The 15,709-nt window shown below is 36.9% G+C and overlaps 1 protein-coding gene across 1 annotated transcript in view; it reads right to left on the bottom strand.

Annotated features, from left to right (window-relative positions):
- Positions 1 to 15,709, bottom strand: part of LOC103100221 (uncharacterized) — a 139,953-nt gene that overhangs the window by 30,000 nt on the left and 94,244 nt on the right. Inside the window, exons 14-16 of the mRNA XM_007496208.2 lie at positions 12,223 to 12,262; positions 9,299 to 9,350; positions 1,823 to 1,934 (exon numbers count right to left, since the gene is read on the bottom strand). Coding sequence (XP_007496270.2) covers positions 1,823 to 1,934; positions 9,299 to 9,350; positions 12,223 to 12,262 — 204 coding nt within the window. The remainder of the gene's footprint in view (positions 1 to 1,822; positions 1,935 to 9,298; positions 9,351 to 12,222; positions 12,263 to 15,709) is intronic.

Raw genomic sequence — 15,709 nt, 5'->3', positions numbered from 1 at the left:
AGACTAATCAAAAGGTATCGTCAACTATGGAGTTCTTTGGGACCTGCTACATCAAAAAGGGAATACTGAGTCATTGTCTAGATATTAATAAAGTGATTGAAATAAGTTAATTTTCTTAAACAAACAAAACTCCCTCATCTCCAACTTCCACCCCATATTTTCTTTTGTACTTTTAAAATTTTGCTTAGGAAGCCTTTCTCCCACAGATAATGAAAAGATGAATTTTCTAGGTTTCTGAATTACATTCAGGTTAAAAAGATTTATATGCAATTGATTAATTTTTATGTCCAAGAATATATAATAATCAGAATTCTTCCCCTTCCCCACCCAATTTTCCTAGAATCATATATTTAGAACTGGAGCAGAACTTGGAAATCAGCTAATTCTACCCCCTCATTTAACAAAAACAATGTGAACCTTAGGATGTGAACCTTGACCCCAAAGCCAGTGTACTTTTCATTATACTATGCTACCTTTTTATCCAACAAACAAGTTTAGATTTTGGGCATTATCTTAAGCCTTTAATTCCTAAGCAGATGCTCTTTCTTGACTTCTGGTTTTACCATTACATATTTTAATGCAGTTTTATGATTTTTTTAACATTCATTTTTAAAAGTTTTGAGGTTGAAATTTTCTTTCTCCCTCTAGCCCCTCCCCCATTCTTTAAGAAAACAAGCAATATGAGACTTATTATACATCTGAAATCATGCAAAACATATTTCCATATTATTGGCTACCATTATTATTAAATTTTACTAATGTGATGACAGTCTTCATCATGTTTTTGTTTGTTTTTATCTGGCACAATTCTTCTTAGGTAACTAATAATGTTGGTAGAAATTTACCTCCCCTGCTGGTCTTGACCAGAGCAAATTTGAGGTTTAATCCTAGCTTCATGAAGAAACTAAATCTCTATGAGACTTAAGGATTTTGTTGAGCAAGAAGTTCAAGTATACTCAAGACTCTCCCAAATACCTTTCTTCCCTGACTTGATTTATCTACTGTTTTGGACTGTTTTCTATGACAGCATCATTATCTTGTGTACCTTTCTCATCTTTCCCACACCTTAGATTGCTATCTAAAAAAGCCATCTCCTGGAGAACTTGGCTCTGCCAGCCTAAGTGCTTATTTCTTTTTTTTTTTTTAAATTTTTTTTTAAACCCTTACCTTCCGTCTTGGAGTCAATACTGTGTATTGGCTCCAAGGCAGAAGAGTGGCAAGGGTAGGCAATGGGGGTCAAGTGACCTGCCCAGGGTCACACAGCTGGGAAGTGTCTGAGGCCAGATTTGAACCCAGGACCTCCCGTCTCTAGGGCTAGCTCTCAACTCACTGAGCTACCCAGCTGCCCCCCTAAGTGCTTATTTCTAAAATATTTACTATATGAGGTCTTCCTTGAGTTCACTTTGCGGTATTCATTTTAGTCCTCTATCAAGGGAGAGACTATTTGTAAAACACAAAACTGCACTTAATAAAGGCTTATTTCCTTCCCCTTCCCCTATTAAGGGGGCAAAGTGGACCTGCCACATTTCTGCACCCTTCTTCATCTCTTGTCCTACTTCTTCTTCTAAAGGATCACAGACTTGGAGCTGAAAATGACAGACTTTACAGAAGTCTCTAGTCCTACTTATTTAGATTTCTATCCTTCACGGATCTGATCTCCTACATGAAATGGAAGAATAACTATTGCTTGCCAAAACATAGCACTGCCCTTTCCTTCATTCCTATATATCTACCAAGAAGCCACTGGCAGCCAAAGGAGACCAGACAGGAGCAGGAGGCAGCCTCCATGGCATGAAGCATTGGATGTTGGTGATGAGTGTACCTTTTAGCTCATCATCTTTCTCAGGCACATCAGGTGAAACAAAGTCATCTGTTGTAAAGGTGAAGTCTTCCTGAAACGTTTCGACATGTTGTCCATTAATGTAGATATCAATCTGGAAAAAAAAATAAGGTTAAGGTTTAAAGTATATTACAAAGAATTTCTATGAAAATGAAGGAGTCACCCCTTTATACAGACAGTGACTACTAGCTGTTGAACCTGTTTATTTTTTAATCTACCTTTTCTGTTTTTCAAGACAAGCTGTAGATTGTCATATAGTTCCATACATGCTGCTGCTACTGCTGTTGCTGCTGCTGCTGTTGACTCCCCTGGGTGCAGGGAGGCACAACAGGCTTCATAGTGTGCCTCCCTGTAATTCTTGCACAAGGACCTCCTCTCTCAAGAAGGAGTTTTCATTGCTTCCTGACTGAAGGCAGTACTGTACATGGCAATGAAACCAGCACTGAAGACAAATGCTGACTGGGTTTGAGAAGGAATAACAAGCAAGCCTGGGAGCCACATACCAGAACTAAGGACCCTTTGTTCCTTGTGGATTCCTGTGCTGTGTCTGCCTCAAAGGTACAAGGTTCCCTAGAAAAGTGGTTCTGGGCTCCTCTGCTTTTCCTCCAAGAACTCAGACTCATCTTCATCACAGCCACCTTGCAACGCCAGGTCCTCACAAAAGATCCTTGCCAGGGTCAACTTCTTGTTTGCAGAAGAGGAAGGGAACTGTATTGCTAAGGATCTAAAAGAGCCACTTTCCTTTGGGTTGCATAACTGTACCTGTTCTTTTGGATTTCTTTGAAATTAGAGGTTTACCTTCCTTATTGTAAATTTTTATTATTATTTTTGTTTGTCAAGCATATACCAACTTAGAGTTGGAGAAGATGGCCCAAGAGTGTCAAGCAATAATAATATAATAATAATATAAATAAAATAATATAATAAAAGCTAGCATTTTATAGTAAATATGTGTATATATGTATATATTTGTATGTATGAATATATATATATGCTTTAAGGTTTGCAAATTAAAATACATAATATATACACATGTATAAACATAGATTTATATATATACAGTTGTCCCTCACTATATCATGGTCCACTTAGCACAGTTTCACTGTATTGTGGGTTTAAAAAAATACATATTTAATTCCATATTGCAGAGTTTTTTGCTACATTGGGGGACTTTGCAGATGAATATCATGCTATACATAATGGAAATGCAGTATGCCTCTACTGCTTGCGCAAGTTTGCCAACATGAGATTCTACACTACTGGCTAATGGAATGAAAGGTGACAGACCACAGAGCTGCATTCTGTATCCTGGGCACTGATTGGCTCAGTTACTGTAGCATCAGTCTATTTGCTCTTCTGTTACTTTGCTGATTTTCACCTATCATGGGAGTCTCTGAAAAGTAACTCCTGTGATAGGTGAAGGATTACTGTATTCATATGAAAGGCTCACAAAAACTCTATGAGTTAGGTACTAATATCGTCCCCATTTTATAGGTGAGGAAATTAAGGCAGGAGAAGGTTAAGTGAGTAAGCCCAAAGTCACACAGTTTGTAAGTATATGAAACAGGCCTTCCTGACACAAAACCTAGCACTCTATTCACTATACCATCTAACTGATAAGAAGCATCTAGTCAGTAGTTAATTACTGTGTAATTACTGTGTAATTAACTACTGTGTAATTAACACACAAATTACTGGAAGCTACAGGTATTGGGCACAAAGCAGACTGTAAGTTCCTTGTGGGCAAGGACCATTGTTTCTTTATTCTTATTCTTCATAAAACTTTATTTGGATGCCTCACCATGTCATGAAAGCAAGTGTGGGTTCTCCAAAGCTATGTTGGTGACATACAAGCAGAAGGTGACATCATGAGAGAGAGGTGTTGCAGAGAGACTGAATCTGCTATCTAAAGACCAATCTGGCTTAGGTTAGAGAATCTCTTCATAGCAACACTGACAAAAAATAAATATCTTGGCCATGACAACCCATGATACATTCACTTTATTCAACAGTGAATATTTGTTGAGTGGAATGAAATCTCATTAAGCATACTTTGGCAGAAGGGTTTAAGTTCAGAGGTTTTTTTTAGGACTTCTTGCCTGTCCCAGTTGGGAGAGGCTAGAATTTGGGGACTGAAGGAATAGATAAAGTAAAGAAGAAAGCTAGGCAGTATTTGAGATTTGCTAAGGAAACTATGGCCAGCTAGGTAGTGCAGGAGATAAAGCTGTGGACTTTCAATCAGTAAGACATCTTCATGAGTTAAAATCTGACCTCAGACATTTTCTAGCTGTGTGAACTATAGATTGTGTCAGTGATGGTGAACCTTCTAGAGACCTTAGAAACTGAGTGCCCAAACTGCAATCTTCATGCTGCATGTGAGCCCCCTTGCCTTACCTCATATAGGGGAGGGAGGAAGCACTCCCATTGGGCTGCTGGGCAGAGGAGCAGGTATGTGAGAAATGTCCTCAGGCTCATGTGGAGAGAGGGAAGGGGCAGTCACCTTTGACATGCTCCAAAATGTGTACCATAGGTTCACTAACATAGGAGCTATAATATGAGACTCAATTAGATAAGGAGTTCTAAATCTTTTGGTGTCATGGATGGCATGTCTATGCCTATGGACCCCTCAGAATAATGGTTTTAAATGCATAAAATAAAATAGGATTACAAAGAAAACCAATTATATCAAAATACAGTTTTCAAAATATATATGCATGGTTTTTTTTTTTAAAGTTCGTAGACTCCAGGTTAAGAACTCCTGATTTAGAATACTAGGTATGTTTCACCTAAGAAGAAAACATCAAAAGGAGACATGACAGCTGGTCAGATATTGAAAGGGTTTTTGAAAAGGGGAAGAACGACTAGACTTACTTTAATTAGTCCCAGGGGCCAGAACAAGGATAAATGGGTATAAATTGCACCAAGCTAGTCATATAGCATGGAAAAAAAATGTTAATAACTAGGGCTGTCCAAAAGTAAAGTGAGCTTCTTTGAGAGGTGGTAAATTTCCTGTCACTGAATGTGTGTTTAATCAAATTAGGCCATATATAAGAAGCACTTTGGGTAATACCCAGTGGAATTGTGCATCAGCTATGGGAAGGGTGGGGGGAGGGGAGGGAGGAATAGAATATGATTTTTGTAACCAAGGAATAATGTTCAAAATTGACCAAATTAAAAAAAAATTTAAAAAGCCAACAAAAAGAAGCATTTTGGAAAATGTCTGGGAAACCTCTGAAAATGGTAAAATGATATACATATGTAGGTCTATTGTATTACTATTGATTTTACCATTTCAAATGAAAAATACAAGCATGCTTAACAAAAGACATGCCTAACAAAATCTCCCTAATTGTGGGAGCAGCAGAGACATTTTAGTCTTGGGAATATTCCAGTGTCCAAGAAGATACTGGTCCCTACTTTAAAAAAAAAAAGGATCTAACATTATCTTTGAACATAAATCTCTGTGTTAAGCTTTTGGATTTTAAAAAGAAAATTCGGTTATGTGAGATTTTCTGGGTTATGTTTGGTAAATCCACTTGACCTCTTGGGTGTTTCAGATTTATCTTAAGGGTCCAGAACTAAACAGAAGGAAAACAAGCTGGATTGATTTTGGGAAAGTGCAAAATTTTTCTGAAACAAGAATCCCTCTTCTTAACCCCAATATCTTTCTGGTGATTTGTTAAGACTGCCAGTCATGGAAGAAAAGTCTCTGCAGAATCCCAATTATGGGTCACCCAAAGTTCAGTGGATCAAGTACATGAATAGTGTTAGCAGGCTGCAACACATTACCAATGAGGAATCATGTAAGATGGAAGAGGAATTATACAAGAGAAATAGAATAAAGGATATCATGAGAGAAATGGTTGATCAGAAAAAAAAAATAGACTGGTCATTCAACTAGAGTGAAACTGTTCATTTGTCCAACAGAATCCATGCAATGTCAAGAGAATGCAAGGAGGCCCCAGGATGATTAGATGATTCCCATAGGGAGGCTTTACAGGAAAATGTGGGCAAGGGCCACCCAGAATTTGCAGAAATGAATGGACCATACAATCTGCATCACAGGAGGAAGTATCTCTACCAATGATTATTGGATAAAATACACACTTTTCATTTGAAAATGAAGTTCCTTCTTATAGTAATTGAAGACATTAATTTCATGAGTACTTTTCATGAAAAAAGAGATTAAAAAAGATTAAAAGTATATACCACGGAGGTGTCTTCTAATTATCTCATTTGTGCAAATCTTGGGGGGAAAAAGAATTTGGCTTATCTACTAATATGGTTAATGTCCAGTTTTTTGTTTTTAGTCCAGATTCATGATTTCCTTAGCATGCTGAGCTCCTGATAAGGGAATTCACCTTCCCCAAAGATATCACTGCCTCCTTTGGATAAGAAAACTACTAACAAAGCAGGCAGTTTCTTAGCAATTTATAACCTCAGGGGCAGGACAGTTGTATGGTAGTTGATAGAGCACTGGATCTGGGCTCAGGATAGTCCTGAGTTTACACAGCCCAAGACAAGTGATCCTGAGCAAGTCACTTAACCTCTGTTTGCCTCAGTTTCTTCATCTGTAAAAATAGGGATAATAAGAGCACCTACTTCCCAGGGATATTGTGAGGATTAAATGATATAATTATTGTAATGCTCCTGGAAGATAGGAAGTAGTACTATGTAAATGTTAGTTATTATTTTTACTATTAAAGTACTTGCATAGTGCCTGATATAATGAGTGCTACTTATTATTATTATGGAGTTGCTTAAAGCAATGTTTTCCAAAGTGTGGTCTGAGGACTTCTGTGTAGATAAGATACACTTTCAGGGTATCTACTGGTCAAAACTATTTTCATAATAATACTAAGACATTTTAAATTTCTAATATTGATAGATATATTCTAAATAATGATAGATATAACCATATGTAAAAGCTCCTGGAGTGGGAACTTAAAATTTTTTAAGATTGTAAAAGGGTCCTAAAGTAAAAATTTGAGAACCTTTGGCCTTGAGCACTGAAAAGTCAAGTGACTTGCCCAGGGCCACATAGCTAGGAAGTATCTGAGATTAGATTTGAACCCGGGATTGTGCTGTTCCCCCCCAAAAAAAGGAACAATAGAATCCCATATTCTGTGCCTAATTAGAAAATATATAATTATACACCCAATATTCAATTCCAGGCATTCAATCAACCAAAACTCAATAGGGAAGAACAGATAAATGAACCCAGAAATTAGCGGATACTGAGGAAGGAGACCAATAAGATCCAAAGCTCTTTACTTGAAAACTACCTATCTGAAAACTTGAGGTAAAGTGAAAGACTTCCTTCCTCCCTCCCTCCCTCCCTCCCTCCCTCCCTTCCTTCCTTCTTTCCTCCTTCCCTCCCTCTTCCTTCCTTCCTTCCTTCCTTCCTTCCTTCCTTCCTTCCTTCCTTCCTTCCTTCCTTCCTTCCTTCCTTCCTTCCTTCCTTCCTTCCTTCCTTCCTTCTTCCCTTCCTTCCTCCCTTCCTTCCTCCCTTCCTTCCCTCCTCCCTTCCTTCCTTCCTTTCTTCCTTCCTTCCTTCCTTCCTTTCTTTCATCTTCCATCTTGGAGTCAATACTGTGTATTGGCTTCAAGGCAGAAGAGTGGTAAGGGCTAGGCAGTGGGGGGGTTAGTGACTTGCCCAGCGTCACACAGCTGGGAAGTGTGCGAAGCTAGATTTGAATCTAGGACCTCCGGTCTCTAGGCCTGACTCTCAATCCACTGTCCACTGAGCCACCCAGCTGCCCCCTGAAAGACTTTCTTGAAAGCTTTTCTATGTATTACAAGAATACAAGAATCTTAAAGCAAGGATTGACTCTGGCAAGGTCAGTTCAATCTTTGTTATCTGCAGGGGAACAGATTAGGTTAGGGAAGAATTCATCCATTTATTTACCATTTCTCAATTTTTTTTTTAAACCTCTGTGCTTTCAACCTACAGAAACCCTTGATTGGTGGGAAAAATTGATACAGTTTCAAATCTTATTGGTGCTGTTAAACTTTTATTAGCAAATAAACTTGGAAAAGGAGCAACATGCTAATTACACTTTTATTTGTGCTTCCTTAAATTTGGCATTCATCTTTTAAATCTTCCATTACATTTAAGGCATTCCTCTCAGTACAATTTCATTTTTGACATGTTTGGCATTCCTCATGGGTCAAAACTCTACTATCTATGTAAAATTTGGGGCAAGAATTGATATTTCTCATTTAGGTCTATTACTTGAAATATAATTTATGTATTTTAGATTATATAACATTTTTTATGATACCTTTTTCAAACTTTTGACACCAAGGTCAATAATTTAGTTATTGGAGAGAAGACTTATGGCTGATAAAGGACTGAGCTTCTAAAAATGCAGATATCAAAGGTCAGCTGTAATAATGAAAATAACCATAATATGTAATAATTAAAATGCTACATGAAATATTTAGAGATTGGTTTTGTTAAATAATATTAGCAAAAAAATTTTGTGGTCACATTTATAAAATTAACTCTTAAGTCATGAGGATGATAGTAGCTTTTAACAATTTAATTTAATATTAATATAGTATAAGAAAGAAAAAAGGAAGGAAGAAAGTGGAAAAATTATTTCCTAGCCTACCACTCTAAAATCTGATCCATAGAATTTCAGCTTGCTCCTTGACAAGGTTCCAATCTCCACGTGGAAGTCTGGTAATCTCTTCAGAGCAAGTCTTACCAGTTCACTTATCTTTTGCCCGAGCCACCAATGCTGAATGGAGTAGAAGAATCAAACCCAGAAAACTCATGCCAAGAGACCTCAATCTCCTCTACGGTCTCATCTTTTATATCCCTTTTCTCCACGTCACTTCCTATCTCTCTGAGCTGGTCTATCAAGTCTCAGGAACCAATCAGTCTCTCTGACTTGGACTGTAATCCTTATTCCAGGTAATGTTCCTAGGGCTCTTAACCTGTGACCTCTGTTTGGAGCGTTCTAGCCATGCTAATGGGATGGGTCCGATGAGAAGAAAATTCACAACCCTGGGAGGTAGGGGGTTCCCCTTACAACCAACAAAAACAACTATAAATATCTGAAAATGAGTTCCAGAAGCAAGTAGAACACAGGTCCTTCCATCCCAACAGGGACACATACTATAGACAGCTTTGCCTCATGTGAGTTAATTCTCAACTAATCAGAATACCCCATTTCGCAATTATATACCTTTCTAGAAATTGAAGGCAATACAAAAGTAAGACATCATTTCATTTACTAGTTTTATTGTATTCACTAGAATGAATAACAAAATCCACTCTGATAGATGCTTATTCTAATTAAATTTTCAAAAATATCTGTATCACTACAGAACTAAAAAACTTTATGATTTTATTTATTTCTGGTCTCTATCAGCAACATTTTCGAAACAAAAGAATTTGCAATTGGCCATTGGGCCAATAGAATTAGCAAAATTAGAAATAACTCTTACCTTGACATTTCTTTGAGGATATAAGAAGAAAAATGGTTTCAGAACTGTAGATCTGGAGATACAAAGAAAGGAGGATAACCAGGATCAATCCAACAAATTACGATGACTTGCAAAAAGGAGGTGAGAGTTGCATACTATATCTATACACTTCCTGGTTACACCCTGGTTTACCTCCTCTAATGTATTTTCTTCTTCATCTCTCTTTTTTACTTACATGATGGTAAAAATATATTATTCCATAAAAAATGTTACCATAAAAATACTGCTGATCTGCTATAAGTAGGCTGTGAAACTTCACTTTTTTTCTAGTTGTAATCATGTATTTTTATTAATTCATAAACACGTTTTCACCAAGCCTCCCTCAAGACCAGTGGCATTCATTTGTGAGAACACTGGATGATGTTGTTTGTAGAGATTCAGCGTTTGATCTTAACCACAAGTACGAAAGAACAGACATAAATAAACACATCCAAATTATTGTTGTTGTTTATTTTCTTAGTTAAGATATTGGGATGGTTTGTCATTTTCTTCTCCAGCTCATTTGACAGATGAGGAACTGAGGCAAACAGGCTTAAGTGGCTTGTCCAAGGTCACACAGTTAATAAGTATCTGAGGCCAGATGTGGATGTACAAATATAAACAGGGATAGAAAAATATAGAAATTCAGGAGTAATCAGAGATACAGATATATAAGTTCTAGAAGTAGTTGGTGGGATGGGATGAGCATGGGACAGAAGTTAGGATAGAAAAGAATGGTGTGGTTATTCAATATTGTGAGACAGATAATTTTATGAGATATAATTTTATTTTCACAAAGATATGAATTTTCTTAGATTTATTTAAAAGTATTCAGCATTTATTCTCCCCAACTACATGACTATCCAATCTAATCCAACAAGCATTATTAACTGCCTATTATGTATCAGGTATTATGCTAAGTTTGGGGTACAAAGACAGAAATGAAAAACAGTCACTGCCCACATGGAGCTTACATTTTCTTGTGAGGATACATAGAATCATAGCATTAGGACAGGAAGGAATTTAGAAGTTATTTGGTCCAAAGTCCTTATTTTATAGATGAGGAAATGGAGGTCTGAATAGGTTGACTTACCTAGGGAGACCCAGTAATTCCTATCAGAGGAAGGGTCTGATCCCAAATCCTTTTAACTAGTTCTGGATATTACACCACAAATAGGGAGGAATATTCATAACTAAAAACTGGCAGGAGGAGGAGGAGGAGGAAGAGGCCTTTTCAATTAATAAAATGTGTATGAATTTGACAAATGCACTGCTGAGGGTCTAAGTTAAATGTGCAGTCCCAGAAATTTTGGCCATAGATTCCTGGACAAGAAATGAGGATTATCCCAATTAAGGGAAAAATTCCCTATACGATACAGCTTTTCTTCTTGGAGTTAATTTGAGGATGTGGGTGAGGGAACACTTGAGGCTTTTAGTAGTTTCTTTTCAAGGAGGAATTTTAAACATCTTTTGTGTTTTCTGTTGCTAAACAGACACTAAGGTCAGCAAAATCAAATAATTTATTTGAAGTAATATTAAATTCCATTTAGTTTACTCATAATCAAGGGCCAAAGAGGTTTTTTGAATTAACATAAATAATTGAGAACCAGCATGGAGTGGAGAGGCATGGTGACATATTAGATACAGAAAGCTGGCCTTCAATCCAGAAAGATCTAGTTAAAGAACAACCTATGACTCATATTGCATGAAAGGTCTTGGGTAAGTTATCTTACTTCTAAGCATTCTGGGCAATTTTCTAAGGCTATACATTGCAGAAGAGGGGATTTTCTCATCAGGGAGTTCCCTATATCAATAAAGTCATAGGTCCAATACTTATCCAATTAATCTCATTCATTCTCTAAATTTTCTTTGACCTATTTGATCCATTATTAGTGAAAACTAATAGTTTGCTCTATGTAGGATTCCTCTCTTTTTGTTCATAAAAGAATCCCTCACTCTAAAAAACAATTGCTGCCTTAAGGTCATATACAAGTCTATAGCTATCCTAAGGCCTGTATTTTCCAACAAGGTTCTATTCACTTTTGCCTAGGTTTGCTGTAGAAACCAGAGAACAGATTCTTTGATTTCCCCCTTGTCAAGCTTCGGGTTTTTAAAAAGAACGATGGATGTCTCAGATCCCTGCAGAGAAAGAAGGGTAGAGGCCAGTGCACATGAGAGAGAAATCCCTGGGGTTGGGGGAAGCTGCTGAGATAGAGGAACAAGGGTATCGTCAAGTAGAACACATAATAATTGTCAGGACTGAGATTCCAACACAAATTTCTGATTAATGCTTTCTCCCCACATTCTGTTGCTTCTTAGAATCAGGGATTGTACTAAATGATCTTCAAGGGCCCTTCTACCTTGAACATTCTATGATCCTGTTTTAATTTCTTTCCACAAAGAGGAAGAACTAGAGCGATAATGACTGCACTAGGGAGCCAGACCAAATGGAACACCCCTCTAGGAGTAAGGAGCTAATTTAGATGAAGAGATTAACTTTCTCTATTTCTCTCATATGATATTCTACAGAAGCCATTGAATTTTCAAGTAAATTTTCTTTCCTGGGGTAAAGTCTCGTAGACAGAGGGTAAATTACCTCTGAACTTTATCATGCTCTTTCTTGGAAAAAGTCATTGCCTTATGCACAAAAGGACTTTACACCTTAAAGAAGATTTATCCAAGTACAGTTGCTCCCAAGAGTATATTCTCCAGATAAGGGAAGCTTATGGTCTGTGAGTCAAAGCAAAGTTCCCAGATGAATTTCAGGGACAAGAATGTACAGAATGTGACCTCAGTAACTCGGTTCCCTCCTTTCTTCTTTTATCCTTGGCCACAAAACAATGCTACAATGAACCATTTTTTTAAAAGGGTAATTTAATTAATCAACTAATCACCAGTAAACTTACACTTTTGGACGACCTCCAACAATTCCAGTCAGGCCAGGTGCTAAGGATACAAACAAACAAAAGAATATTAGTTTTAAGTAAAGAGTCACTTTGAAATAGTTTCATAAATCATGCTAACTAGTTATAGTAATGATATTTTCTTGGTCTTCTAACTGAGTCGGGAATCAGCAATTGATCAATTTTCTAACATAGGAAATTAACAGCACCTCAGAAAATATCTATATATTTCAGTGGATCTGTGGTCTCATTAACGTTGAAGTTCCTTCTAGTGTGGCAGGCGACAAGCCTTTGATTTCCATTTATCCCTCTGTAAAACCCTTGTCAATGGCACCCAATATGTTTACCAGAGAATATTGACGTGATGTGCTGTGGTCTTCCTCTTTTTCTTTATATCTCATGGACGCTAGCAGTATACAGGGTATTCTCCCAACTATTGCTCTTGACACATGACTTTCCCATCTTTTATCTCAATCATCCTTTCAGGACATCTTTTACTTTGGTTAGTCTTCAAAGTACCTTATTTGTTGGGGGCAGCTGGGTAGCTCAGTGGATTGAGAGCCAGGCCTAGAGACGGGAGGTCCTGGGTTTAAATCTGGCCTCAGATCCTTCCCAGCTGTGTGACCCTGGGCAAGTCACTTAACTCCCATTGCCTAGTCCTTACTCCTCTTCTCCCTTAGAACCAATACACAGTATTGACTCCAAGACGGAAGGTAAGGGTTTGAAAAAAAAGTACCTTATTTATTATATGTTATAGCCTCTACATACCCATGCTTCTCTAAAAAATAATTATTTAGAATATTTTCCATGGTTACATGATTCATGATTTTCCCCTCACTCTTCCCTTCCCCCTTCCTGGAGCTGTCAAAGCAATTCCACTGGGTTATACATGTATCACTGTTCAAAACCTATTTCCATGTTATTTGTATTTGCAGTAAAGTGATCCTTTAATATCAAAACCCCAATCATATCCCTATTGAACTAAATGATTGATCATATGTTTTTCTTCTGCGTTTCTACTCCCACAGTTCTTTCTCTGAATATGGATAGTGCTCTTTCTTATAAATTCCTCAGGATTGTCCTGGATCATTGCATTGTTGCTAGTAGAGAAGTCTATTACATTCCATTGTACCACAGTGTACAATCTCTGTGTTCTCCTGGTTCTGCTCCTTTTACTCTGCATTAATTCCTGGAGGTTCTTCCAGTTCACATGGAATTCCTCCAGTTCATCATTCCTTTCAGCACAATAATATTGCATCACCATCAGATACAACAATTTGTTCAGTCATTCTCCAATCAATGGACAGCACCCCCCATTTTCCAATTTTTTGCCACCAAAAAAGTGAAGCTATAAATATTTTTGTGCGAGTATTTTTCCTTATTTTCTCTTTAGCACACCCATGCTTCTTTGCTGTCCTCTGTAGAATTATTAATTTTTAATTCTTCAGAGATAATAGTACCCCGTGACTTTCAGTCATAGATAGTCATTTATTCATTCATTCCATCATCACTTACAAACCAGAATGCCTAAAAAGAAGAATTATTTGAATTTGTGCACCATGGTTAAGCCATTATAAGAAAACTGAAGGAGGGCAGCTGGCAAACATTTTTATCACATTTCTTGTTGATTCTAAGTTATTACTTTGTCTAAAATAGCAATGCAATGCTTCCTTGCTTTTCATTGATGTGATAACCTCATTGACAGCCATGCATCCATCGATCTAGGATCTCATTGATGTGAGGCTACTCCAAACAATTGTGCAGATTGCTACACAAATAGGCCTTCTCATCATTTGTCATTCTTATTCACATCCTCCCAGAAATTATCTATCAAATTTCTACCCAGTGCCCAGAAGAGCTTCAAATGAGCAGGAAACAGTACTGAGCAAGAAGACAGAAGGATGAATTATAGAAATGGTGAGATGGCTTCAATAATCCTGAGCCTCTCCTTAAACAGAAACCATCTTTTCCACAACAATTGTATACTTAAGCTATTGTATGGCTATAAATGATGGAGCTCCAAGCAAAATTGTTAGTAGTTGTACTAAAAAACTAACTATTAATAGACCAAAGCAAATTACTAATGATTTATAAGCAAATCATCATAAGAGATATTGGGTAAGAAATATTGAATTAGAAAAAGATCAGTGATACAGGAAAAAGTTCTTTATGGATGAAAATATATACAGCAGCTCTTTTTTAGTAGCAAAGCACTGAAAACTGAGGGCCTGCCCATAAGTTGAAGGATGACTGAATACGATGTGGTATATGAATGTTATAGAGTATTATTGCGTGATAAGAAATGAGAAAATAGATGATTTAAAAAAAAAAGAGATTTCTATGAAGTGATATAATGAAATAAGCAGAACCAGAACTGCTTCATACTATAAACTTCAATATTATTAAAAATGAACAGTTTTAAAAACTGATGAAGAATAAAATGAGTATAACCAGAACAATATATAAAATAGCAATGCTATCAAATTAAACAACTTTGAAAGTTGTAAGAACTATGATCAGTACAATGACTAGTCATAATTTTAGAGGTCTTGATGATGAAACATATTATCCATGACAGAGAGGTGATAGATTTAGGATGCAGAAAAGGATATATATCTGCATATGTATACATATACACATATATATTACATAGTAATTGCCATTAAAAGAATTAGTATTGCTTGACTATGCATATTTTTAAAAAAATTTGTTTTGTTTTGTTTTGTTTTCTTTTCCCAGTGGGGTGGGGGCTGGAGTAAGAGGGAGAGAAAATAGATTAATTTTTTTTTCAATAGAAAGATTAGGGCAGATGCTTCTACATAAATGTACACTGAGCTAGCTCAATAAAGGCCTTTGAACTTTATCTTTATAAACTTGCTTATTTATTGACCCTGTTCTCTTGAATCTACTGAGATTATAGTGCAAACCATTGATACTTTTCTAGGACCCTGTATTCTTTCCCAACAGTCACTGAGGGGGAGAAAACCTCTTTAACCCTTGTGGGTAGGAGGGAAGAAAGATTTTTATCTCATCTCCCCCATCATCTATGGTGTCTTCATCTCTTTCCCAGAGTTCTTCTACAGACTTGACCCAAATGACTCCTAGGATCATAAAGTTGTGTATCCTCTTCCCCCAACCCAAAAGGAAACTGTCCTCTCTGCTGGAAGAGGAAGATAAGGAGACAAAGGGTTGGAGGATTGTCTTGGTGTACCTAGTGTGATTTAGAGGGATTGAGAAGTCTCTGAATGAATTCCAAACTTGTCTGTGATGTTTTTTGGGATGAGTGACCTTACAAAGGATAACTTCAGGCCCTTATTTCTGAGGACTCTTTTCTTTCTGTGATGAAGTCTTAATTGCTTTGTCAGGATCTTCTTTCTCCCTCTGAAGGTAAGTTTTCAGATCTTCAAGATGGAGTTTATCACTTGGGGGTATTTGAGGATCTCAAGGACCTCTAAGATCTAGGAGATGAAGGAAATGGTTTCACATGATT

The sequence above is a fragment of the Monodelphis domestica genome, chromosome 6 (genome assembly GCF_027887165.1).
Source record: "Monodelphis domestica isolate mMonDom1 chromosome 6, mMonDom1.pri, whole genome shotgun sequence".
In the NCBI taxonomy this organism is placed as follows: domain Eukaryota; kingdom Metazoa; phylum Chordata; class Mammalia; order Didelphimorphia; family Didelphidae; genus Monodelphis; species Monodelphis domestica.
The sequence above is the reverse complement of the archived record's forward strand: the minus strand, read 5'-3'. Positions and strand labels throughout refer to the sequence as shown.